General features: G+C 41.1%; 1 protein-coding gene across 1 annotated transcript; it reads left to right on the top strand.

Moving 5' to 3' along the window:
- On the top strand, positions 1-27,730 carry LOC133805777 (uncharacterized). Its single transcript, XM_062243933.1, has 6 exons — positions 1-163; positions 261-379; positions 18,379-18,592; positions 26,187-26,673; positions 26,755-27,444; positions 27,595-27,730. The coding sequence occupies exons 1-5, from the start codon at positions 1-3 to the stop codon at positions 26,846-26,848; spliced, it is 1,077 nt and encodes a 358-aa protein (XP_062099917.1). The 3' UTR covers positions 26,849-27,444; positions 27,595-27,730.

The raw sequence follows: 27,730 nt of genomic DNA, 5'->3' as shown, positions 1-27,730 counted from the left end.
ATGCCAAGTTGTGAACTCGGGGTTCACCGTCGTCGGAGAAGATTCAGGGTGCTGCAGCGGACACGGAATCGACCCATCGATGTACCCTTCAAGACCATTGGAAATCACGATATTTTGCATCTGCATTCTCCACACAAGGTAATTGGTATCATCAAGTTTGACTGTGAGTGTTTGGCTAACAGAGGGAAAACTAGGGTTGATTTGGGGATGTTGAGGAGCATTTGGTAAAGGTAAAGTTTCTGGGTTTGTTGTTGGTACAGCAGGGGTATTCGAAGGTGTGGTTTCTCCCTGTGACTATGGGGTAGACCCTGTACTAAGGGTTGATGCCATTGGAGCCGTTTATGGCTCTGATACCATGTCAGAAGGAAATGGTGAAAAAGTATTTTTGTATTCCCTGAATAATTGAGTGAACAGTACACTGATATATGGTACCAAAAGAGAAAGAAAGGGGACACGTGTCCAAAGCAAAGGGAAAGGACTAAACAGAAAATACTAGACAACTAATACAAATAAAGAGTAAATTAATATGGTTTAACAAGAATTAATTGTGTAAACACCAAAATGTAAGAGTGCTCTTCCAATCCAATCTATCATCTTTTTTACCTCAAATAATTAAATCCAATTAGATATTGAATTTTAAAAATGTTCATTTAATCCGTCTAATTTGTTTTCTAATCAGTTTCTAGAATTTCATGTGAATTCTAAAAAAGTTGAAGAAAACAATTAATAAAAAATAAATATTAAATTATTATAACATTTTAATGAATATTAGTTACCATGTATGTATATTTTAATCAAGTATGCTAAGTTGTTTCATAATAAATTTTAATAACTTATAAAAATCACATATATTTTTTTATTATTTATATATACGTGTGTGAAATTTAATATATAATATATAAATTGGATTTAATCAACTTTAGTTATATTTTTTTAGTAATGTTGTCGGTTGAGCAATCCAATCCAAATATAATCCAACTTTTGATGCCAATCTAATTCAATTATAATTGGAAACATTTTAAAAAAAAATGGATTGGATTGAATAAAATTGGCCAATTCGAATTGAATTTTGAGAATCTTTACCAAAACTATTTTGGGGGAAGTGTACTGTTTATCAATTTGAAGTGCTCCCTATATTTGACATAAATATAAGTGGAACTGACAACTTGTCGGATTATATTGCGAATGAGTGTTTAATATTTTTTTTCTTTTATTTTTTTAAATAGGTACAAAATCTAAAATACAAAGACAGAACCAAGGACAATATAAGGGGTATTTGGTATGAAGACTTCAAAATTATCTAAGTAATGAGAATGTTAAGGAGGATGATATGATTATCTGAAAAACTTGCAAATTGTGTTTAGTGTTGCTTAAGAATATTTGTTCAGATTTTATAAATTTAATTACATTTTTTGTTTGAACGAGAGAATCTTATACATTATTTGAAAAATTAATATAAAAATTGTTATCCCTAAAAATCATATTGATGACGTGACACTCTTGTATGATATGTGGCAAAAGAAAATTCTACAAGTGAAGAAGGAATTTCAGAAGGTTACAACAAGAATATTGTCGGTTGCTGTATATCTAGTTGTTCGATGTATATGTAGATGATTGAGTATAAACTTCAAGACAACGTAGCTCGAACAACTTATTACGAAAACTATCTATTTTGAATGTACTTTTTAGTCATTATGTGTAAATACCGTGACAAAATGCTAGCTAAGGCCCAAGACTCATTATGTAAGGTCAGAAAGTCTATAAATATAAGACTGACTAGCTCAATTATTGTAATGCCCCAACTACTCAACATGTTACGTGTGTGAATTTTAAGTGAAAAAAATTAATAAATAAATAAATAATATTTTAGCTTTTATTGAAAAATAAATAAGCCATAATCCTTATTAAAAAAACAAAAGTAGATTTTGGAATCACATGTATTTTAAGAAATAAAACAAATTTAACCAAAAAAGGTAAAAAAAAAATATGTCATATGCTCTTAAAAACTCCTAAGTACTTAACGAAATATATTAAAAAAAAACGCGTCAAATAAACGTGAGGTCCGACCCTAAAGATAGTTAAATCCTAACATGTTCGTCCACTACCGCACCTCTCCAACTCATTGTTGTACAACTATTGTCTAGTCTTTACCTGCACACAGAATACCCGTGAGCCAAACCCGACAAGAAGAGTTGTATCGGACACAACCCAAAAACCTAGACATAAAAAAATATAAACATAAAGATAAAACCAATACAATCATGCTTCACATATGCATTTAATCAATATGTACATAATATAACATAAATATACCACCCTTGCAATGACCCTCTGCCCTTGTGACAACCCCTACCACACACCTAAGTTAATGAATATACCTCATTCATAAATTGGTTACCAATAATATAATCATTATAGATAAATATATACATGTTATAACAAAAACAGAGTATGTCAAACTTACATCCTGCATGCATGTATTCACTCTTCTTACCTCAAGTCCAACAACGATCACAAACTCGTCCCTTCAAGTTTCCTTACCGAGCCCTTATCCTATAACATACAAACATGTACTTTTAGAGACTTATAACTCAAATCAAATGTCATGCAGTTATTCTTATTCTTATTAAGACCTAATTCACCTTAGAGTGCCCTAAAAAAAGTTCTAAAAGTCCCCAAGAAGTCAAGAAGGAAATCCCTAACAAATCTCACTTAAAACAACCTCAAAATGGCCTTAAAATCCCCAAAACATGTCCTGTAGCGACCAAGCGCCCAGGCGCTTCATTTCTAGATTTTCCTAGGCATCTCGAGTGCCTAGGCACTTGCCCTGTAGTGCCTAGGCGCTAGTTAGAAAACTAGATGCCAACCTAACTTCGAGCAGCCATATCTCTCTCAATTCTAATATGTTTTTAACGATTCTTTTGAGGGTTTTTTTTCAATTTGAATCCCTCTATATCATCATAAAACTCCTAGAGATGAAAAAGGTACCGAAAATTCATGAAAAACACCTAAACCATGATCACATATTATTTAGATGTAGTAATCATGTCTCTAAAACTTCATCCCCAAGCTATTCTTCACATCCTCATACCATATCATATATCATCATAAATTCAATCCTAGCATGTTCCAAACCCTCATAAATCAATAATAACATGCATCTATTCCCAATTAACATAACCTATCATGCTCTTTACTAAATTACACCATTAACATGCATCAAAGTTGAAGAAAACCTAAGCATATTATCGATGGAGATCCAAGAGCGTGATGTAGACTTACCTCAAGTGTTACACTAACCCTAAACCACGAAATTCTTTTTACCAAAGCATCCTAAACAAGTTCCCAAAGATCTAAGCTTGATAGAAGAATTCCTTTTTCTTCTTCTTATTCCTTAGTGTTTCAAACCCTAGGCTAGTGCAATTGTGAGAGAGAGAATTATCAAATCTAACCCTCACCCTAGTCTATCTTTCTATTTATAATGACTCACTATCACCAAATTACCATCCTATCATTGATCTAAGTGTTGGTGTCGATTGTGTAAATTAGAGTGTGCAGCGGAAGGGTGATAATAACAAAATTAACCAATACCAAATCCTAGATCACACATATACCCATACATTAAACCAAGATTCAAAAACATAGAATCATACCTCTCGTAGCCTATCAAGATTCATCACTATCTTTTCGCAAATCAATAACGATCATCCAATCAAATGAGACAACTTTGTGATCCACACCAAGATCTTCCAAGTCAATACTCAGCACACAAGGACGTGTGTTGGCACATAGGATATTGTTGACAAAACTTAGACTCTCTTGATTTACTCAACACATGAGATGAAGAGAGGTTTCGTAAAGACATAGGATCTGAGAGAGTATTGTAGTATTTTTTTAGGTTTTCTTAAAAACTAATTACTTGTATCGCTACTTTTTACAATATATAGTTTAAACTTTATAAACCTAAAATTAATCAAACAAAATTAGACTCAGTAAAAAATGATTAGGTTTTCAAAATTTTTAAATCATTTGATAAATATTTTAATCAAATTAAAATAATTATTTAATAAATAATAAATAATTCAAATTCTTAACAATTAAAATTTTAATTGAACAAACTAGGCTATGACATGTGTCACACGCCAGACTGTGCAAGCACAGTGTCTGAGCGTATGGTACATGTCCCCCCCAAATTTTATCTCATTTATTTATTCAATTAATAAGACAATATATTTATGCATTGAAATAATATAATATTTCACAAATGCATAGATATTTGTTAATTCAAAATTAACTTCTTATAATTTAAATAATTTTTTATCATGTAATAAATTAATATTTTTCTCTCTCGTTATTAATTAACCCAAAGTCAATTAATATTTAATACAACGTATATATAGTTTTCAAATAAAATATATTAGTTTAATTAACTAATTATTACACATAATTATCACATAATTACAACTTAGCCCCATAAAATTAACTCATTGACAACTAAGTCCTTTTCTCCTTTTAATCTATCAATTATGTCCTCATCCTTGATAGAGTAGTTTAGAGGTGACTTGAGGACCATGAACCTATAATACTAAGCTCCAATAAACTAAATTATTTCTCAAACTCTTTAATTAAATAATCGTATTTATTAATTCCATTATTACTCAAATATAAATATGGAATTTCACATTCAGTAATTATAGAATTATATTTACAAAATTATCTCGATTTTTCCATTAATATAATCACTTCATGTAGGTATGTGTTGACCAACGACACTGAGTCAACTAAACGATATAAATTAGAACTGAACTAAGAAATATAAAGCGACACATATTTTTTATAGTGGTTTGACCCCACAAGGGTGATTACCTATATCCACTTAGTACTTTTATTTATGTAGAATTCCCAAACCCTCGATCTGATGAACAAGATCAACTAAGTTTCATGAATTTGAGAGGATACAAAGTTTGTGTATAAAAGCACCTAAAATCAATAAATTCTCTAAAGGTTAAAGAATTACATTGTAACAAATAATAATTCACTAAGACCTCTATTTATAGGCTTAGGAATGTACATAAATGGGTTGGAGGCCTTACACGATTTTCGTAATAAATAGTGATAAAGTAATACAAGATAACTAAATATCTAGTTTTAACTATCTCTGAGCGTTCTATGTGTATTATCCGACCAACTCTGGTTGTGTGTGCATCGACCAGCCTAGTGAGCAATTATTTGAAGTGCATTTGAGTAAGTCTAAATTAGTGACGAAACGACTCCTTAAATCTTTACTTGTTTTCTAGTCGAGGGTTGATGAGAGTCTTCCTGACTAGGTTGTCGCTTGAACCGCCACGTGTCTAGATACCTTGCCATGTCTTCATGCTAGTTTTTGGGTGAAACATTTGCCCCCGAGTTTATTATATGCGAACAACATTTGATAAACTTGTTCGAAAAGAAGATTCACTTCGAGCACCTCCTCTTAACTTGTCCTTTCATTCGTCCTTTCAACTATTGTGAAAAAGTAAACGTATAAAACCCACCTTTTCACCTTCCCTACTTGAATGTATAAAAACCCCTCAGCCTTCCTTTTTCATTTTCACGTTTTCTCTCTCTCTCTTTCCTCAAGAACATCATAACTCTTCAAGAACTTGAGAACCTCTCAAGCAATCAAAATAAATCCTCCCACAAATCCACCGATCTCCTCTGTAATCTCTGCTCCAAGTAATTTTTTTCACCTTGCCTCTTGTTTTCAAGCATTTTCTTCTTTTAATCATGAATGATTATTGTTGCTTTTTCAAATTTGTAAATTTTGTGAAAAAATCGATAGGTGTTCTTGAGGTTTTCTGAAATTTTGTCAAATGGGGTATGTAATTCGAGATTTAGGCAGTACAATGTAGATTATAGGACATATAAAAACATTATGTAGGCTTAAATATGGTAGGATTGAAGTTTTAGGACTCAAAATCAAAGTAAAAAACTTCAATTTTGCATCATTCAGAAAAACAGGGTTTTTCTCGCCAGTCTGGCAGATGAAAAGTTTTCTCAAAAAACATTTCATTTTCACTTTTTGATCTGAAATCTTCGCTGCTCGTATATTCGATTCTATTTTTCTTTAAATGATGTTGGTCGAATAAACTCTTGAGTTTATCCATGAGCATCCTTTATTTTCTTCTTTGTTTTATTCCATCTATTGGTCGTAGATTCTCACTTCCTCTTCTTCTTCTTAGATATTCATGCACGACTACTAGGGAAGTGAGAGGCCAATAGACAAAGACCTTTTAGCTTTGTTGTTCGAAGATACCGAATAACCTACCCTTCCGGCTTCACAAACTCTAGCCCCTGCACCCAGCCCTACTAATTCTCCTCAAAGGCGTAGGACTCAAAAATGCAAAACTCCAATGGACAGAGTAAAGTAGGTGGCCCAGAGAAAGAAGAAAGACCCCCACGTTGGTCGACATGCGACAAACACGAAGACTTCTACAGGAAACCCTCGACTAGCTGAAGAAGAAGTTTTTGAGTTGGTACTCTCCAAAGTTGTTCCCAAAGTTGGCTTCCAAATGGATCAGATTGTCTAGTATGTAGTTGTAATGCCCTACTAAACCAGGACCGTTACACTGTGTGTTTAAAATAGTGCTTAACTCGATAAGTGAGTCATTTTGACTTAAATGTATAAGACAAGTTAATTAAAATGTTTAGTATTAAAAATTTTGGCCAAAGAAATATTACTTTTCATTAAAAAGTTTTAGTATATCCACGGGATCCCAAAAGAGTTTAGTATCGAATACAAAAGTAATCAGGGTACAAATTTGGCCGATCTAAGCAGCAAAATAACCAGACCCTAGATCCACAAAAGATATCCCAACCGTGGTGGTCGAGCAGGCCGCATATGTACACATCGCCCCTACAGCTCTCCAACTCATGGTTGGTCCAGCTTATCTTTGCCCTTACCTACACCACATAGCACCCGTGAGCCAAGGCCTAGCAAGAAAACCCAATTTAACAAAACAAATAATCAATAGGATACAAATCATAAAGAGCATGCTTAGCAGTTATAACCAAACTCAAGCAAGCACTCAAATCATTTGCGCAGCCGTAGAGCCGGATGAGCGCATACTGCACTCTCGTTGGCCCAGCCATAATGACCTGCATTCCACATGCTAATGTCGACCACGACTTATAAGTCGAGCTTTCCAGACACATACAAATAGATATGCATTTCACATTCAATACAATTATACACAGTCCAAAACATTCAAATTTAAACATGTATTCAAAGCGTGGTTGTAACCACGTTCAATAACCAAGCCCTAATCTCAGTGCAGGTGCCAATTTTCTTACCTCAAGTCCTGAGCAAATTAACGAGGCAACCCTGAGCACGATCTTTTTCACCCGAGCCTTGCGGGAAACCCTAGTCACAACACATGGAGGAAATATTCATCAAGATCTTAATCCGATAAAGGGCTTCAAGATCAAGCCCTAGCTCTTGGGACCTTAGATTCCACTAAACTAGGTAGACGAACCATCCCTGAGCCCTCTGATTTGGTTTCTCGAAACCCAAAACCAAGATACTCTAAAATCACATTTAGCGTCGCGACCCCACAATAGGCCAAGTAGCCTCCCGTAAAAGTATGCATTTTGAGCCACGACGCCCTCCACAAAGGGTCGTGGTGCCCTAGTGGCCGAGAGTTTTTCCCATAAATTTTCCCCATTTTGAGCCATGATGCTCCCTGATAAGGGCCACGTCGGTCCGAGGTAAACCCACCCTTGAAGGCACTCAAGCGGGTCGCGTCGTCCAAACCAAGCGCCGCAGCACCACCACGTAAAACCAAGAAATGTGATTTTCAGAAATTGCAAACCGACCCAATTCAACCTCAAAACATAATTTAAATTAGTTACAAGCCTAATCCTGACCACAGTACAATCATACAACCCACAAATACCACAATAAACACCACACATGCCCAAAACTCATCAAAATCCCCATTATTCCCAAGAGCTTCCCAAAACCAGAATAACTCAAAAGAAAATAGCTAGCTAACCTTAAATTCATTTGCAAACTCAAATCCTTTATCCTTATAAGGTCCCTGGCCGCCTCAATATCAAACAACAAGCTTCAATCCCAACTTCAACCACTTCTAAGCTTGGTGTTCTAGGAAAAGCTCTTCAAAATACCAAAGATAGCAAATGAGAGAGAGAGAGAGAGAGAGAGAGAGAGAGAATGAGAGTACGTGACAGAGTAGAGTGCTCAATACTTAGTCTATTCCCTCAGCTCAATGGTCCAATGACCTTGAACTTAATGCCCTACAAGGGAAAAATAGTCATTTAGCACCAATTCTCACTAAACCTCAAATTACACTTAAAATTCCCAACTAATCCACTAATCTTCCAAATACTAATATTTTTCCCAAATGATATCTCATATTCCAATAATTATCGGTAATTTACCAATTTACCAAAATACCCCTTGGCTCAACCCCGAACCGGGCATTAATCCTCGTTGTAAATTTTTCCGCTAAACTACTCAAAAGGATCAACTCATGCCGAATATCACAAATGTATCCACATAATAATGTGGTCTCAAACACATAGCATATAAATTAAAATTATACTGTCAATGGGTCAAAATTACAAAAATGCATTTTTTGACAAAAGAGGGTCTTTGAACATATTTAATACACCTAAACATGCATAAGCAACCATATCATAATTTAACTAATATAATTCGCATAATCACACATTTATTCAATTACTTAACACATAATTACTCAACGTGCCCTCTTGGCACGTTTATCCATGCATTTTATTGTATTAGGGATTTCAAAGTGTTACAACTATTCCCTCCTAATAGATATTTCATCCTCAAAATTTACCTGAACAGCTCAGGATATTGATCCCACATATCTGACTCTAACTCCCAAGTCGCTTCCTCTACCATCCTGTTCCTCCACAATACTTTAACTAGAGGAATAGTGCAACGCCCCAAATTATCTAATAAGGCTTAGAGCCTTGATTAGGGGGCTAGGATGGCAAATTATGGAGAATTATTTGAATATATGTGATTTAATTATGAAATATGTGTTTATGTGATATATATGTGTATCATTATATGATTACGTGAGTTATATTATAATATCACTAGATATGCATGTTTAGGTGTATTAAATATGCATGTGGGCCCCGTTTCTTATTAGAAGGATACTTTTTCTTAATTTGGCCCGTTACAGGTATATTTGGAATATATGTGCATATATGTGATATATGTGTGAGATCACATTATGATGTGGATATATTTAGGTTACTCGGCACGAGGCGATCCTAGGGAGAAAGTTAGCGGGAGAATCACAACAGGACCAAATACCCGACTCGGGGTTAGTCAAGGGGTATTTTGGGTATTTAGTACATTGTTGGGATATTGGATAAAGGGAATATATATTTGAGGATATATTTAGAGTTAGTTAGATTAGGAGGGAATTTCGGGAATTTTGACCATTATATCCTTGGGGACGTTTTTTGTACCCTGAGCTTCGTGATTTGCTTAGAGTTACTTGAACTCTAAGTAAACTACACACAAACAGAAAACAAAGAAAAATACAAACACCAAACTCTATCAAACTCTCTTTCTCTCCCTCTCTCTCAATTCTTTGAAATTTCTTGCGATCTAAGGGGAATCAAAGCTAGCTTAGGCTTGGGATTGCTTGGGGGAAAGGCTTAGCATTGTTTTGGCAGCAAAGGTATAGATTTATAGCCCCAATTCTTTATGTTTTCTCTGATTTTAGTTGAGTTTTCTAGTTTGGAAACTCAATTCTAAATTTCATTATGTGAGGAGTTTTAAGTTTGTTTTTGGGGATGGTTTTGAGGCTTATGAAGTGTTGAGTTTATTGGGAACTTTGTGTTTGGGATTTGGCTATGTTTGGTTGGGTTTTTAGTGAGTTTTGGCTTGAAGAAAACGAGGGAAAAACTGGGTTTTCATGTTAAGCCGCAGCTCTATCTTTGGGGCGCCACGGCCCGCGTGAACCCAGAGCCCTGGGGTTCTCGGTTTTGCATAGGCGCGCCGCGAACCTTCAGGGCTGAGTCGCGCGTGTGTCCATCGGATTTTGCAGGGGAAAGGCTCTGACTTGAGGCACGATGTGACTTGTAAGGGGGCGCTGTGACGCGCATAGGCAGATGTGGCCAAGTCAGGTTTTGAGTGATGGGAACTCAAACCTAAGGGCTCTGGGATTGATTTTACTACCCGGGTTAGTATAATTCGAAGTCTCGGAGGCTAGGACTTGGTTCGAAAGCCTTTATTTGTTCGTTATTGATGAGATTATATATTATGGTTGTGACTAGGTTATCACTAGGAGCATGGAATTGGGATCGTGCTCGAGGGTCGTTCTTATTATACATTGTACTCGAACCTGAGGTAAGAAAACTGCACCCAATACATGTTAAATGTGATTATCTTTTTTTATTAGGGCTCGACCCCATTAAGGAACATGGTTATTATTGTGTTTGTATTTAATTGGCTAAGATATATGATTAATATATATGCATATTTGTATTATCTGAAGTATGCTTATCTATTAATTTGGTTAAGACATTGACTAATTAGTCAAGGGCGACAATAGCGCGTTGTGCGCTGGTCGAGAGGCTTAGGCCTAATCAGGGACATACTATTACGTTGGCCGACCCTATGGTATTTTGGAAAAAAACAAAGTGCTTGGTTAACTCTATGGATAGTTACTCAGAGTTAGGGCAAAGGGCCCCAGGTGACTCTATGGTCACTTAGCTAGGGTATAGGGCCCCGGGTTGACTCTATGGTCATCTATTCAGGGCAGCGGGCCCCAGAATGATCCTAAAATCATTTATTTGTAATTGTATGCATTCATGAGTAGGTTATTACTGCTGGGCATGCTAGATATGCATTTGGAATCTATATTTACTATTCATGCACTTGTTTATAGTATTCTTAATGAGCCTTGGCTCATGGGTGCTATGTTGGAAGGAAAAAGCTTGTCCGACCCTGAGTTGGAGAGCTTCGATGGCGGTGTGTACATATGCGGCTGCTCGACCACCACGGCCGGGTTATCTTGGAGGAACTAGGGTTGTATCCCCTATTCTGCTGCCTAGGTTGGCTTAGCTTGTATTTTGACTTGTATATAACCTTTTAAACACTTGTTTATGTTGTTTTGGGATCCCATATATATATATATACTACTTTTAAATGAAAAGTCAACGTATCCTTTTGACCAAATTTTTTAACCCTAACCATTGTCATTAACCTTAGTTTCACGTTTATAACCAAGGGAGTTGATTATCAAGTCCGACACTATTTAAAGAACATAGTGTAACAGTCTTGGTTGTCCTGGGTGTTACAAATAGTCTTGTTCCTCAAGACTTTATCCTTCCTGTCCAAAATTTGAATTGGCTACTCTTCATAGAATAAATCTGTATGTAGTTCCAGATCCTCATAACTCAACACATGAGTTGTATCTGACACATACCTCCTAAGCATCAATACGTGAAACACGTTATGTGCTCCTAACAAAGCTGGAGGCATAGCCAGTCTATAGGCTACCTGCCCAATCCTTTCCAGGATCTCAAAGGTCCTACAAAGCTAGGGCTCAACTTGCCCTTCTTCCTAAATCATTTTACTCCTCTCAATGGTGAAATTCGAAGGAAAACGTGGTCCCCAATTCAGAACTCCACATTCCTACTCTTAGGATCATCGTAGCTTTTCGGTCCACTCTGTGAAGCTAGCATCCGAGCTCTAATCTTCTCAATGGCCTCATTGGTCCTCTGCACCGCTCCAGAACCCAAGTACTTCCTCTCACCCATTTCACCCCAATGAATGGGTGATCTACATTTCCTAGCATACAACATCTCGTATGGAGCCACTCCAATCATTGACTAATAGTTGTTGTTATAGGAGAACTTAATCAAAGGTAAGTACTTACTCCATGACCCTTTAAAGTCCAGTACACATGCCCGAAGAATGTTCTCCAATATCTGAATCGTCCTCTCATATTGTCCATCTGTTTGAGGATGATATAATGTGTTAAATGTCAACTGAGTACCCATAGCCTTTTGTAGGCTCCCCCAAAATTTGGAAGTAAAAGTGGGGTCCCGTTCCGATACTATAGACTTCAGAGCCCCATGGAGATGTACAATCTCCCAAACATACAACACATTGTACTGATCTACTGTATAGTTTGTCCTCACAGACAGAAAATGAGCTGGCTTGGTATATCTATCTACAATCACCCATCCCAAGTCATCTTGCCCCACCGTTCCAGGCAAACCCACTACAAAATCCATAGTGATGTATTCCTACTTCCACTCAGGAACACCTAAAGTCTGTAACAACCCAGCTGGCCTCTGGTGTTTAGTCTTCACATGCTGACAGGTTAGGCACTTTGCCACATACTCCACTATATCTCTCCTCATCCTTGGAAACCAATACAAGGATTTTAGATCCTAATGCATCTTTGTGGTGCCTGAATGCAATGAATAAGAAGTGGTACAAGACTCATCCAAAATCTCTTGTAATACCAACATCCATCGGAACACAAATCTGATCCTTGTATCTCAACATACATGCCTCATTAATGATAAAGTCCTTAGCCACTCTAGCTAGGACGTCCTCCCGATGCTTCTCTAACTGAGGGTCATTCCTCTAAGGTTCTTCTACTCTCTCTCAAGGAGCGTAGAATGAAGTGTAATATTGGCCAATCTACCCATAATGAACTATATCCCATCTCTGGTCATATCCTTTGCCAATTCTCTAGATATATGTGCTAAGATATACACCTGTCCTGGACCTCTCAGACTTAAAGCATCCACTACTACATTGGCTTTCTCTGGATGATAAAGGATCTCACAGTCATAATCCTTCACCAACTCCAACCAACGTCTCTGCCTCATATTCAGATCATTTTGAGTAGAGAAATACTTCAAAATCTTATGAGTAGGGTATCATTCTTATACTACTTTAACTGTCTTGAGGCATAGGCAGTTACCTTACTATCCTGCATCAAAACACAACCTAACCATTGCCATGAAGCATCACAATAAACCACAAACTTCTCTTGATTTGAAGGAAGACTCAATACTAGAGCAGTGATCAATCACCACTTCAACTCTTGGAAGTTGTTCTCGCATTTGTCTAACCAAACAAACTTTAAGTTCTTGCGTGTCAACTTTGTCAGTGGTGCTACGATCCTTGAGAACCCTCCACAAAACATCGATAGTATCCTGCCAAACCTAGGAAACTCCTAATCTCCGTGGCACTCCTGGGCCTTAGCCAATCTCTCATCGCCTCGATCTTGGCTGGATCAACCATAATTCCATCCTTACTGACAATGTGACCAAGGAAGGTCACCTGAGGTAGCCAGAACTAGCACTTCTTAAATTTGGCATACAGTTTGTGCTCCCTCAACCTCTGAAGCACTAACCTGAGATGTTGGTCATGCTCTATCTCTAACTGAGAGTATATTAATATATCATCGATGAAGACAGTCACAAGCTTGTCCAAGTATTCTCTGAACACCATATTCATGAAATCCATAAACGTTTCCACAACATTGGTCAATCAAAAAGACATGACTAAAAACTCATAATGCCCATACCTCGTGCGAAAGGCTGTCTTCGGGATATCCTAATCTTTGATCCTCAATTGGTGATAACCAGATCAAAGATCAATATTTGAGAATGTTGTCTTACCATGCAACTGGTAAAACAAGTCATCAATCCACGACAGTGGATACTTATTTTTAATTGTCAGCTTGTTCAACTCTCTGTAGTCAATGCACATCCTCAATGTCCCATCCTTTTTCTTAACAAAAAAAAAAAAAAAAAGGGTCCTCTCCCTCAGGCTCAAAAGTCACCATCCTCCTCTTATAGTCAATAGTTTCCCCATACTTGAATAACAAGTTCATAACCAAGATCATAAAAAATCTTTCATCGCCAACTCAATCAGATCTACAGACAACTCCATACTATCAACCTTTACTGGTAATGTTTTGACCCTTCTCCTAGAGACTACCAATTGCCCGGTAGGCAACAAAGTCCCAAACCTCACAACATAAAAGACACATGGTCTACACAATCTGTCTTTCACTCTACTAGATACAAAAGAGTATGTGCCACTAGAATCAATCAACACAGTGTAATGAGAAGCAACACCAGAAATCTGACCTGTCACTACTAAGGAACTGGCCTCAGCCTTTGATTGCGTCAAGGTGAGCACTCAAGCTGGAGTCAAGTTTTCCACATTCTTTGGTTTGTCCTTCTATCCCTCGGGTAATCTTTCTTGAGATGTCCAAACACCTCACACAAAAAGCATACCTTCACTCAGCATTCTCCTAGACGGCATCTTCTGCACCTAACACACTCCAGATAACTCCTCCAAGCCTCATTGCTGACTCGGTGGCCACCTTGAACACCCCGAACTCTCCTATTGGGACAAACTATAGTAGAGGTGTATGGGGTCTTCCTCTTCTAGTCACTAGGGCCTCTGCCCATACCAAATCCCACAAGCGGAGGTATTGCCCTCCTCGTATCTCGCCTAGTGGCGCTCTCGCACTAGATCTTGTTCTCAACACCCTCAACAGTAAGGACCTTCACCACTAACTGAGCATAAGTAGTAACTCTAGGAACGGAGGTGATCCTAACGTCTCGGGCTACCATAGCAGTCAACCCTTAAACAAACTGTTCTTTACTTGTCACATCAGTTAGTACCAAGTCAGAAGTGAACTTGGCCAACCTATCAAACTTTAAGGCATACTCTGTCATTATATTATTGCCCTTAACCATATTTGTAAACTCATCCACCTTTGTAGTTCTGACTGCATCATTGTAGTACTTTTTGTTGAAAAACTCTCTAAATCCCCCTAGTTCATTGTAGTAACATCCCGAGTTTGAGATACCACCTCCCACCAAATACGAGTGTTATCCCGTAACATATATGTGGCACACTCTGTTGTTACCTACAACCCTCATGAAATCCAGGATGGAGGTAGTCATAATCATCCACTGCTCAGCTCTGAGTGGATCTGGGCCTCCCTCAAAGGTTGGAGGGTGTTCTTTCCTAAATCATTCATGAAGAGGCTCCTATCTGGTCTCCATTTCTATTTGTCCCAGAACTGGCCCTACAACTAATGGCGTGGGCGGGGCAGCGTTCCCTGATGGACCCCGCTGCCTAAGCTGTCTAATTTCTTCTTCCTATCTTTGCAACCTTGCTTGCATCTCAGTAAACATCTGTTGCCAGTTCTAAGGGACTGGCGGAGGGTTCTGACCCTGGTTATCATCTCTAGCCTCAATGTCTGCTAGTCTATTTGATCACCTTGGAAGCATAATTTCCAAGTATATCTACAATCAATGACTCATATTATCAGGCAATGATCACAGTATCAGGGTACCATCCCACGGTCCCACATCGAACAAATATGCATACACACGCAATAACAATGCTAATAAGCATTTCAATAGCTTTCATATGCAACAAAAATGCTAATAAGCTTATCTTTTCACATTCACAAAGCAGTCAAGGGCTAGACCTTATCAGTATATCTCATGCTTCCTATTCTAGCATGCAGAAAAGGCATATATATATCCCAATTAAGCAATTAACACATATTCAATTTGTTAATTACCGAACGTGAGTCAAGCTTATCTTTAGTAGAGAGTCTACATGCCCAACCAATCTTTAGAAACTATTAAACCTTGGCATCTATGATACAAAGTTGTAACACCCTACTAATCCAGAATCGTTACATTGTGTGTTTAAAACAATGCTTAACCCGATAAGCGAGTCATTTGCACTTAAACGTGTAATCAGAGTTAATTAAAAAGTTTAGTATTAAAAATCAGTATATTCACGGGATCCCAAAAGAGTTTATTATTGAATACAAAAGTAAACAGGGTACAAAGTTGGTCGACCTAAGCGGAAAAATAACCAAATCCTATATCCACAAAAGATATCCCAACCGTGGCGGTTGACAAGGCCGCATGTTATAAATAGCATGCTTAGTAGTTCTAACCAAACTCAAGCAAGCACTCAATTTATTTGTGCGGCCGTAGAGCCGGACAAGGGCATACTATATTCTTGGATTGGCCCAACCATAACGGCATGCATTCCACATGCTAGGGGTCCACGACTTATAAGCAAAGCTTTCCAAACAAATACAAATAGATATGCATCTCACATAAAATACAATTATACATAGTCCAAAACATTCACATTTAAATAGGTATTCAAAGCGTGGTTATAACCAAGCCTATCAGTGTAGGTGCTAGTTTTCTTACCTCAAGTCCTGAGCAAATTAACAAGGCGACCCTGAGCACAATCCTTTTCTCATGAGCCTTGCGGGAAACCCTAGTCACAACACATGGAGGAAATATTCATCAAGATCTTAATCCAATAAAGGGCTCCAAGACCTAGCCCTAGCCCTTGGGACCTAAAATTCCACTAAATCGGGTAGGAAACCATCCCCGAGCCCTCTTATTTGGTTTCCCACAATAAGGCAAGATGCCTCCCGTAAAAGTATGCATTTTGAGTCGCGACTCCCACTAAACCTCAGATTATACATAAAATTCCCAACTAACCCACTAATATTCAAAATAATAATATTTTTCCCAAATGATATCTCATATTCCAATAATTCTCGGTAATTTACCATTTTATCAAAATACCCCTTGGCTCAACCCTGAGTCGGGCATTAATCCCCGTTGTAAATTTTTTGCTGCCAAATATCACAAATATATCCACATAATAATGCGGTCTCAAACACATAGCATACAAAATTATAATTATACCCTCAACGGATTAAAATTATGAAAAGTGCCCCTTTTTGACAAAAGAGGGCCTTTAAACATATTCAATACACCTAAACATGAATAAACAGCCATATCATAATATTACTCATATAATTCACACAATCACACATTTATTCAATTACTTAACACATAATTACTACGTGCCTTCTCGGCACGTTTATCCATGCATTTTATTGTATTAGGGATTTTGGGGTGTTACAATAGCACCACCCAACAATCTCTCGATCAGGGTGGTAGCCAAATATCCAAAGAAGTACTGACTTCACGGTATTACCCTATACAAGCCTTCTCCCGACCAGAGGGCAATGTTTATGGAGGCACTTATAGTGCCTGGTTGAGGTATAGCATCGACCCAGGAGCAACCCTTCCTCTCCACGATTATTTCAAGGGGGTAGATAATTACTTCGACATAGCTCCTTTTCAAATCACCCCGAATGGGTATAGAGTGCTACATGCGCTTTATATTCTTTATCATCTTAGGAGATGGCCTGCTCCTACTCCACACGAGATCAACTACTTGTTTGATCTAAAGTCGAACCCTAACCACAATAACATTGGGTTCTTCCATTTTTATCATCAAGAAAAATCTTGCGCCTTCTTAACAGATACCACGTACAAATCCAACCTGGGAAAATACTACCAAGAGTATTTTCTCATGACTGATTTGAAAGCGGACAACTTGTCCTTCATCTAGGGAGGTAAATTTCTTTTATCCTGATCCTTTCCATTTCTGGTTGATATTTTCCTTGTTTTAAATGTCTTTTCAATACATTTCCACAATTTAGGCCCATGATATCGACTAGTGCCTACCCAAGCCATGATTGATAAGGCTGACTTTCTGGCCAGCCTTAAACACGAGGAGAAAAGCATCAAGCATCTGGTAATGGTATCCAACCCCACCAAGATGCGAAAGAGTCAACCAAGGGGAGTGTAATTGGTGAAGGCACTGACGACCAACTCCCCACTGATTAGCCCCAAGATGTTTCACAACCCTTTAGGCGTCGAGTTCCTGGAGTTAACATAAGGGAACCAAGCAAAATTCCCCGACCAACACCAATCCTTCCCTCTCACGGCAAGGGAAAACAGAAAATTTTGAGCGCACTGGTCGGGTGGAATATTCTTCATCAGAGGGCAAAAATGGTATAAATTTCTCATCTTCATTACTTGCACTATTTCTCTCCCTTACCAATTTATTTAATAGGGATGACAATTTTATTCCCTCGAATAGTTGTGATTCAAATTTCTTAGAAGTAGATAATGCATATTTTAGCAGTAGCAATGGCTTAGATAATGTAGCGACCAACATATGTAGTTGGGTATTCTTACTAGAATTTTTCCTCATTATATTCCTTACTCTGCTTGGATATCTTTGACTAACTTGCTATCCTATTTCAGTCATGCATACCTCGAAAGACTTTGACATATATGCTTCAGGAGGCGCCCCTGCTGGTACCAAGAGGTCGAGCAAAAAAGAGACAGGGGGCTCTAGTGGGGCCTCTCCAGCAAAAAAGACCATGAACAGCAGAGGCTAATGCTCTGACCAGGGATGTCACTCATCCACTGTTCAAGGCAAATACTCCTCCGCCATCTTCTCGACAAGAATCAACATCCGACCAGAATGACATCTCCGATGTTGCTGAGATGTTGAGCAACGCTCCTCGCTCAATCATCGACAAGCTCAACAAAGTAGCAAGACATCGGCTGATCAAACATGCATTTGTTGCTCTTCCTGCTCTTAGGCCTGATCCAGTTCTTGGTGTTAGGGTTTATGCCCAAAAAGAATGTAAAAATACATTTTATTGATTTAAATAAAAGTATACTTTTATTATATTTGAATGTTATAATTATTGTTTGAATAATTTATATAAATATGAAGAAAATTCCATATTCATTTATGAGGATATGATCTTGTATTAGTACGAGAGAATTAAGATCATATACAATGAATACAATAGTCAATAACATATTAAAGTATGAAATCTTCAATGAATGTTTGCTAGTATGGTTTACTAAGTGTACGCTCTGGTTTTCCCACGGGCTGATAGCAAGCTGAGACACGGCCTAATTATGAGAGTCGGCCTAATCATGTCTACCACGTGGCCATCCCCAAGGCCGGAGCTGCCATAGAAAGGACCTACCTCCTCAGCTCGAGATAACATAAGGGTTCGCCAAGAATAGACTGAGTTTGGACTCTTAAGACCACAGATCGAGGGAAGCATCCAGCTCGTGCTACGAGTTAGAGTTGGAGGCTATGACCCTTTATAAAGTCAACCATGCAAGGTAAACGTGCATATATCAGACATCACGTGTCTGATATATCCCTGACTTCTCGGACACGCAGCATGAACGTGCGCATCCAGACACCCACGACTGGGTTGGGCCATGCGACCCATTATCCCCTTACCTATTGATTTGACCACACTTATGTGTCAGGTTTAGGAATTAATCATGAATGTCACAGAGTTGACATGATAGGTAAGAAGGTCACGGGATGACCTTCTTACCAACTCCCAGGTGCCTTCTCCTATAAATATGGAGACCCTGGGAGTTACAAAGGGTTGGATTCTATTATGTAAAAAATACCTTGTAAAAGAATACTAAGCATATATCAATAATATCGACTGGTGGAGTAGAAGGATTTTAACCTTTGAACCACCTAAAAAAACGTATTTTGTGTCACCATTCCATTTCCAAGATCATTCATCTATTTCGGTTCAACATAAGCACTAATCTCTTTCTCTTATCTTTCTTAATTACTTGTAGGCGAAGAACCGCGTCAACAGTTTGGTGCTTTCATTGAGAGCAAGTTAGATTAGTGCTGTCGCAAACATCCAACTATGGTGATCACTCGATCCAGACACGGTAACGAGAGGGAACAACATGATGGGCAGGAGGCTCATCATACTGCCATCCCCGGCGAACAAATTCCTGAGGTCCAACAGCGGCCAGGCAAGTAGCCGGTGGGCCAAGATGACACTGGAAGTTCGGCGCCCCGGCCACCTAATCCAAGCCCAGGTTATTACACGGCGGTGGAGATGGAGAATGCTCAGCTGAGGAGCCAACTAGAAACAGCTAATCAGCAAATCAAGGATGTGTTGGCCCGACTACCCCCTCTTACAACCGACGCTAACGTCGGAAAGAGGCAAGGAGAGATTCCTAAGTCCTGCCGGGGTAATCTGTCCAGGCATAACCACTCGGACAGGCCTCCGACAGCTAACTCCGTTCCCTCATCACACCGTCGAGAGGCAAACTTCGAAAGAATGCCTAGAGCCGAACGACAGCAGTATAGCCGTTCGGTCCGAGCTTCAACTCCCAGCTCCCAACCAGCCTCGAGCGCGCCCAGGGGAGCTCGAGGAAGTTCCAGAAGGAGATTCGGGGAGGGCTCACAACATCAGCCCGTCCCCACCAGCCATCCTGCGCCTCGTCCAGATCGCCAGGCGCAGGACCCGCAGGTTGGCAGGGCCGCGAGGCCCCCACCTAACTTGATCCGACCTGATGGAACCAGGATCGCGTCTCCGGTCAGGCATCCTCCCTCACCAATAAGATATTCATCTCCTCCTCGGCCCATCTGAGATATTCCAGCCTACGGAAGTAGCAGGAGAAACACGCCATCCGCAGGGCCTTCCCGACGTAGTAGGGCGCCGAGAGAAAGCACGGAGCCTCACCACCAAAGGCGAACTCTGAGTTTTTCTAACGGGAGCTACTAAACTGGCAGTCACCGGAGCGACCTCTTTGGCGGAGACCTGCGCCAGCGTTTAAGCTCGGCACAAAGTCCTCCAGCCACCCAAGGGGGCGACCTGCGAGATCGCCTTAACTCTCACAGAGGAGAGCCAGTAGGAGGTGGTAGCCATGCTCGTTCAGGGGGATACCTGTTCGAAGTACGCAACGGTGGGAATGCCCCAAATAACCTATCTCAAGATAGGAGGGGCAATAACCCACCAAATATGTACAATGGATCTAGAGCTGTTGAGTAGCCCCGGAATAACTAAGGAAATCAGGACAAAACCCTCGAGCGCCTGGCTCAGATGGAGGAGCTGATGAGGAAGCTCTTGTCGGAAAAGGAGAAAGATGAATATGATTTGGGGGACGAGATGGAGCTCTTCGCCCCCAGAATAGCAGAAACGGCTTACCCACCCAGTTTCCGTATGCCACACCTGTCCAAGTTCAATGGAGACGGAGATCCATCGGATCATCTAGGAATGTTCAACACCCTGATGATGGCCCACAACATTGGCCCCGAGCTGAGGTGTCTAATATTTCCCTCCACACTGACTGGACCAGCCAGGCAGTGGTTCAAGCAAAGCAAAAGACAATCAATCAGCTCCTGGAAGACTTTCTCAGCTGACTTCAAAAGGGCATTCTGAGCCTCCCATGCTGCCCGCGTCAAGGCCGACTCTCTGGCTAACGTGAGGCAGCAGCCTGACGAAACTCTAAAGGCCTACCTGAGCAGGTTCGCAAACATCACTGCTCGGGCCAGAGACGCGGATGACAACTCCAAGCTCATGGCCCTGAGAACTGGAATCCTCGTCGGAGGGGAACTCTGGAAGGATATAGAAAGGAAGGGAGTTAGCTCGGTGAACGAATTCCTTAATAGGGCCCAGGAATGGATCAACTTGGAGGAGGCCGAAGCCTCAGCTGCAGGAACCAGCCAGGTCGTTGAGCAGCCCGCTGGAGTGGGGACGGAGGTCATGGCAGCGACCCAAAACGTCAAACAGAACAACCAGCTCGGTGGAGGCAAAAGAAAGGGGAACGACGAGGGCAGCCAGCACGACCCAAAGAAGAATAAGCCCGTAGACAAGTTTAAGCCCATCTATGCAACTTATACAGAGCTCACCCACTCTAGGGAGAATATCTTCCTGGAAAATTCTACTCGCCTCCCCTGGAAGCGGCCGGAGCCGTTGAAGGACCAGAAGGGGAAGAGAGACACCTCCAAGTTTTGCCATTTTCATAATGATGTTGGCCACAATACCGATGATTGTAGGCATTTGAAAGATGAGATCGAGACTCTCATCCGAGCCGGCCCCTTGGCTCAGTACGCACGGAACAGGGTTCCAGCAAGTCAACCTGCTCTGGAAGTCCCAGTCAGTCAGCCCAGGTCTCGGGTAGATCAAGACGTCCCTCCTCCCGTGATAGGAGGAGAGATATCCACAATATCTGGAGGTCCGCATATGGCTGGCACGAGCAGGGGTGCCCAGAAGAGGTACGTAAACGAACTCAAGGCGCATAATGGAGAAGAGTTCGTCCCGGAGCAGCGCCTGCCAAAGCAGCAGCGATTGGAGAAGCAACCGATCATTTTTACAGAAGAAGATGCGGACCATGTCCAGTTCCCTCATAATGACCCTCTGGTTGTAGAAGTTCAGCTCGTTAACCGGAGGTTAGGAGGGTGCTGATCGATAATGGGAGCTCGGTCAACCTTTTATTCCGATCCACGCTGGAGAAGATGGGTTTGAATGTCGCCGAGCTGAAGGCGACCTCCATGATGCTGTATGGTTTTTCGGGAGAAGGATCACCGGCTATAGGGACAATCGAGCTGGTGATCACCCTAGGAGAAGGACCTCGGACAGTCTCCAAACTCCTCGAGTTCATGGTCATCGACTGCTCCGCCGCATACAACGCAATTCTGGGACGACCCACGCTCATAGCCTTTGAGGCCGTCACTTCCATTCGCCACCTCGCAATGAAATTCTATACTTCCACAGGAATTTGGACTGTCCATGGCAATCAGCTCGCTGCCAGGGAATGCTACATCATTTCCATGAAGGGAAAATTGAAACCCGGATAGCTAGCAATGGCCATCCAAGGTGGTGGAGAGGAATCTCAGGAACCCTTAGCTGATCCTGAGATTGAGAAACCTCAGAGCGCCGAAGGGGAAAATATCGTCTTAAGTGAGGATATTGACCCCCGAATAGGCGAGGACAGGTCTGAGCTCCAGGCTATTGAGGAGCTCAAGGAAATAAACATCGATCCGCAGAATCCTTCACGGATGGTCAAGCTCGGGAAAAACCTCTGTAGCAAGAGGAAGGTGGAGCTGACTAAATTTCTGCAGGACAACCTGGATGTGTTTGCGTGGTCACATGAGGACATGGTGGGAATCAGCTCGAGTGTCATCATGCACACCCTTCATCTGGATAAAAGTGTTCCTGCAAAGTCCCAGAAGCAAAGACGTCTAGGAACAACCCGGGCTGAAGCCTTAGAGGAAGAAGTAGCCCGGCTCAAGAAATGCGGCTTTATCCATGAAGCCAAGTTTCCGATTTGGGTCACCAACCCTGTGCTGGTCCCAAAGCCCAACGGGAAGTGGCAGACCTGCATCGACTTCTCCGACCTGAATAAAGCCTGCCCGAACGATTATTTTCCATTGCCAAGGATTGACCAATTGGTGGACGCCACGGCGGGGCACGAGCTCATGTCCTTTATGGATGCGTACTCAGGCTACAATCAGATCGCCATGAATTAGGCGGACCAGGAGCACACCAGCTTCATGACCCCGACTAACATTTATTGTTACAAGGTCATGCCGTTCAGGCTGAAGAACGCCAGGGCTACATACCAAAAGTTAGTAAATAGAATGTTCGTAAACCAGATCGGGAAGAACATGGAAGTGTACGTTGATGACATGCTGGTCAAGTCAAAGACTGCCGATAACCATGTTTCCGACCTGGAAGAATGCTTTAAGATACTACGGGAGTATGGAATGAGGCTTAACCCACAGAAATTCACTTTTGGAGTCTCATCGGGAAAATTCCTGGGTTTCATCGTCAATACCCGAGGAATCGAGGCAAACCCCGACAAGATCATATCATTGCTCGAGCTTCCCTCACCCAGGTCGTGCAAAGATGTCCAAGGCCTAACAGGAAGGGTGGCAGCCCTCAATCGGTTTATTTCAAAATCCATCGATAAGTGCCTACCATTCTACAACCTGCTCCGAGGAAATAAGAAGTTCGAATGGACAGAAGAGTGCGAAAGCGCTTTCATCGACCTGAAGGCACATCTGGCTGAGTCACCCGTATTATCCAAACCAAAAGCAGGAGAGCCTCTTTTTCTCTACCTAGCTGTCACAGAAGATGCAGTTAGTGCCGTATTGGTCCGAGAAGAAGATCGGATTAAGAGACCAGTCTACTACATCAGCATGAGACTTCTCGGAGCTGAATCCTGGTACCCGTTGATGGATAAATTGGCGTTCTGCCTCATCACGAACTCTCGAAAGCTCAGGCCGTACTTCCAGTCTCACTCAATACACGTCATGACCGATCAACCTTTAAGGCAGGTTTTGCAAAAACCTGAAACATCGGGACGTTTGTTAAAGTGGGCCATCGAACTCAGTCAGTTCCAGATTTTGTCCACCCCACGAACTGCCATAAAAAGCCAGGCCCTGGCCGATTTTGTAGCAGAGTGCACAGGATTCCAACGGGATCCTGCAGAAGACTCACCCCAGGTCACCGCGGCCCAGGTGTCATGGAGGATCTTCGTGGATGGTTCGTCCAACGAGAATGGCTCCGGAGCTGGAATCATTTTGATATCCCCTGAGGGACATAGATTCCACTCGACGCTGAGATTCAGATTCAAAGCCTCCAACAACGAGGCCGAATACGAAGCTCTGCTGGCTAGGCTGAGGATAGCCCAAGAGCTGAAGGCGAGCTCCGTTCAGTGTTTCAGTGACTCCCAGCTCGTGGTAAACCAGGTTCTAGATGAATATCAGGCACGAGGACCCAAGATGGCTGCCTACCTGGCAAAGGTAAAAGTTGAGCTGTCCGCGTTTGGGCAAGGCTCAATCGAGCAGATACCTCGGGAACAGAACGCTAACGCTGACGCTCTTGCCAAGCTCGCCACCTCCGGGGAAACAGAGACCTTGGGGTTAGTGCCAATAGAATTTTTGGAGAAACCAAGTATAGAAGAAGTCCGGACGGAGGTTGAGATGATCGACGCTAGACCGACCTGGATGACCCCCATCCTTGAGTATTGTATCAAGCTCCCAGGTATACGATAGTAGATGGGGTGTTGTACCGATGTGGACACTCCCTACCTCTCCTGCGATGTGTTCTTCCAGGCGAGGCAAAGGCCATCCTGCAGGAAGTGCATGAGGGTTTTTACAGAGACCACACTGGGGGGCAAAGCTTGGCCCTAAAGGTCCTGAAGCAAGGATATTACTGGCCCACTCTGTCCAAGGATTCGATCTCTTATGTAAAAAAATGCGACAAGTGCCAGCGGTTCGCCTCAGTTGCCCGAGCTCCCCCAGTCGAGCTGAAGATGATCTCTTCCCCATGGCCATTTGCAGTTTGGGGAATCGACTTAGTTGGCGCCCTCCTTACTGGAAAAGGCGGGGTTCGCTACGCCGTGGTGGCCATCGACTACTTCACAAAGTGGGCTGAGGTAGAACCCATGGCAACGATAACTTCCAAAAAAGTCCTCGACTTCGTGGTTAAAAGCATTATCTGCCGATTCGGACTGCCCAAGAAAGTCATTTTTGACAATGGGACTCAGTTCGACAGCGACCTCTTCACCGAATTTTGCGAAAGGTACGGAATTGTGAAAAGTTTCTCCTCCGTGGCCTATCCTCAGGCGAATGGCCAGGTCGAGGCCGTCAACAAGACGTTAAAGGCGAGCCTCAAGAAGAGACTAGACGAGGCCAAGGGGGTCTGGCCAGAATAGCTCCTCCAGGTTCTCTGGGCATATCGGACCTCGCACCGGACTCGTACGGGTCATACTCCTTTCTCTCTGACTTTTGGGAGTGAGGCGTTCCTCCCCGTGGAGATTAAGGTACTTTCGCATAGGGTCCAGGCATACGACCAGGATCGCAACCACAAGCTACTTTGCACTTCCCTAGACTTGATTGATGAAAGACGAGACACTACACCAAACACCCATTACCATAACACATTATTATAATACTATTTAAAAAGAGTTATGGTATATTTATATATATATGTGTGTGGTAAAAAAAGGGCGGTAATTTATTTTGGGAACCCGCCTACCTTATATTTTTTACTAATTCCTTCTTCTTTTTCAGAAAAACTCCCCCGTTTTCTTCCGTCTCCGAAGTCAATCCATGCTTCAGCTCCGACCACCTAATCACCATCCTCACAACCATTTTTCTCCGAGCCAAGCTCTAAATCTCAGGCACCTGTGAAACCAACCCCCAAACCAAGTGACCCCAGGTGGGAGCCCATTTCTGTGTGCCTTTGACCCAATGCAACTTCCATTCGCGAGCCACCACCAGGTGCGATTCTACACCCGTTCCGCTGTAGAGCCCCGAGTGTGCACCAAGCTGGAGCTTGAACGATCCTGAGTTGCAGAGGAAGAAAATGGTGGCTAGGTATATGGCTTACGCCGTTGAGGGGTATATTTGGATTTTTTGTCTTGAATGATGCTTGAGTGAATAGTTTACCGTTCCTTACTAGAAATTTTAGATTTTAGTATCACTCAATCTCAGAAACCCATTTCCAACTTCACAAAACCCATTAAAATCCCATTCAGTTTCTCCTTGAACCCTCCCAGAAGCTGGCCAAAACTACGCCGTTTCGGGGGGTTGAGTTCCGTTTCAGGAAGCTCGGTTTCGATGCAAGAAGAAGTGGAAATTGAGGAGGAGGAAGAAGAAGAAGATGGCCCAACTGTCGAGCTCTGCTATCTCGACCCTGAAACGAATCCCAATAGCCTTACTGAATGGGAGCTTGATTTTTGCTCAAGACCCATTCTTAATATCAGAGGGAAGAAGCTTTGGGAGCTTGTGGTTTGTGATGAGTCTTTGTCATTGCAATATACTAAGTACTTTCCCAATAATGTGATCAATAGTATTACTTTGAAGGATGCCATTGAGGGAATCAGTGAAGATTTGGGTATTCCTTTACCTGATAAAATACGCTACTTCAGGTATATTTATTGGTCTCAACAATCATATGAGTTTTTAAGTTTAGAGTTATGAGTTTCATGGGTTTTTTTATTGGATTTTAGGTCACAAATGCAGACAATTATAACAAAGGCTTGTAATGAACTTGGTATAAAACTTGTTCCTAGTAAAAGGGTATGCATAGTTCTTTTTGTTTAACTTTACGCTCTCCTATCACGTTGTTAGAAATATATGGTAATATTGCAACTTCAAGAAAAAGATAGCATGTAAAGTGGCAAAATTAAGTTATAAAATGAACACAAAGAGCATGAAGAGAATGAGTTTTGGTGTGTAGAACTAAGTAGCAAAGATCTCTTTTTATATCTTCCAAGCCTTCATAAACCCAAAAGATGTTTTGGGAGTTTCCATCTTTAAAATGACTGTCACAACCTATCAAGTTAGTGCATAACTCCAATTTCAGTTCAAACAGCCAACAGGTATACAGACACAACTAATCATATATATAAAGCTGTTAATTTCAACTTAGCTAACTTGGAGTGAGATTAGCTAAATACATAGTGAACTTGGGAAGCTTTCTTATTCTACTATGCTGTCTAGCATTCTTATGGTTTGTTTGTTTCAGTGTGTATCACTGCTGTTATGGTTGGATGAAAGATTTGAGACTATACATACTCGTCATCCTGGTTACTAGAAAGGAGCTAAGCCGCTTCTCGCGTTAGATAACCCTTTCCCAATGGAACTTCCGTATAATCTTTTTGGGGATAGATGGGCTTTTGTCCAATTAACTTTGTCAGGTTAGAAATAGCTAAAAGTACTACTTTTTCTCGTTACTGATTCTATGTTTACATGTTTTACAAGCATTCTCATTATACTTTTCTTGTATTGAGCTTTCTTTCTTTGACTATAGTCCGTAAGTAATACTAAGTTTTTCCCCATGTTTTCAGCTGTTCGGGAGGAGATTTCATCCTTAGAATCAAAACTTGTATTCGGTTCAAGTTTAGATTTGGATTTGTTGGGGATTGAAATTGATGACGGCACATTGATCCCAGGGTTGGTTGTTTCTTCTTCACGAGCTAAACT

The sequence above is a fragment of the Humulus lupulus genome, chromosome X (genome assembly GCF_963169125.1).
Source record: "Humulus lupulus chromosome X, drHumLupu1.1, whole genome shotgun sequence".
Taxonomy (NCBI): Eukaryota; Viridiplantae; Streptophyta; class Magnoliopsida; order Rosales; family Cannabaceae; genus Humulus; species Humulus lupulus.
This window is presented reverse-complemented; position numbering and strand designations above follow the sequence as displayed.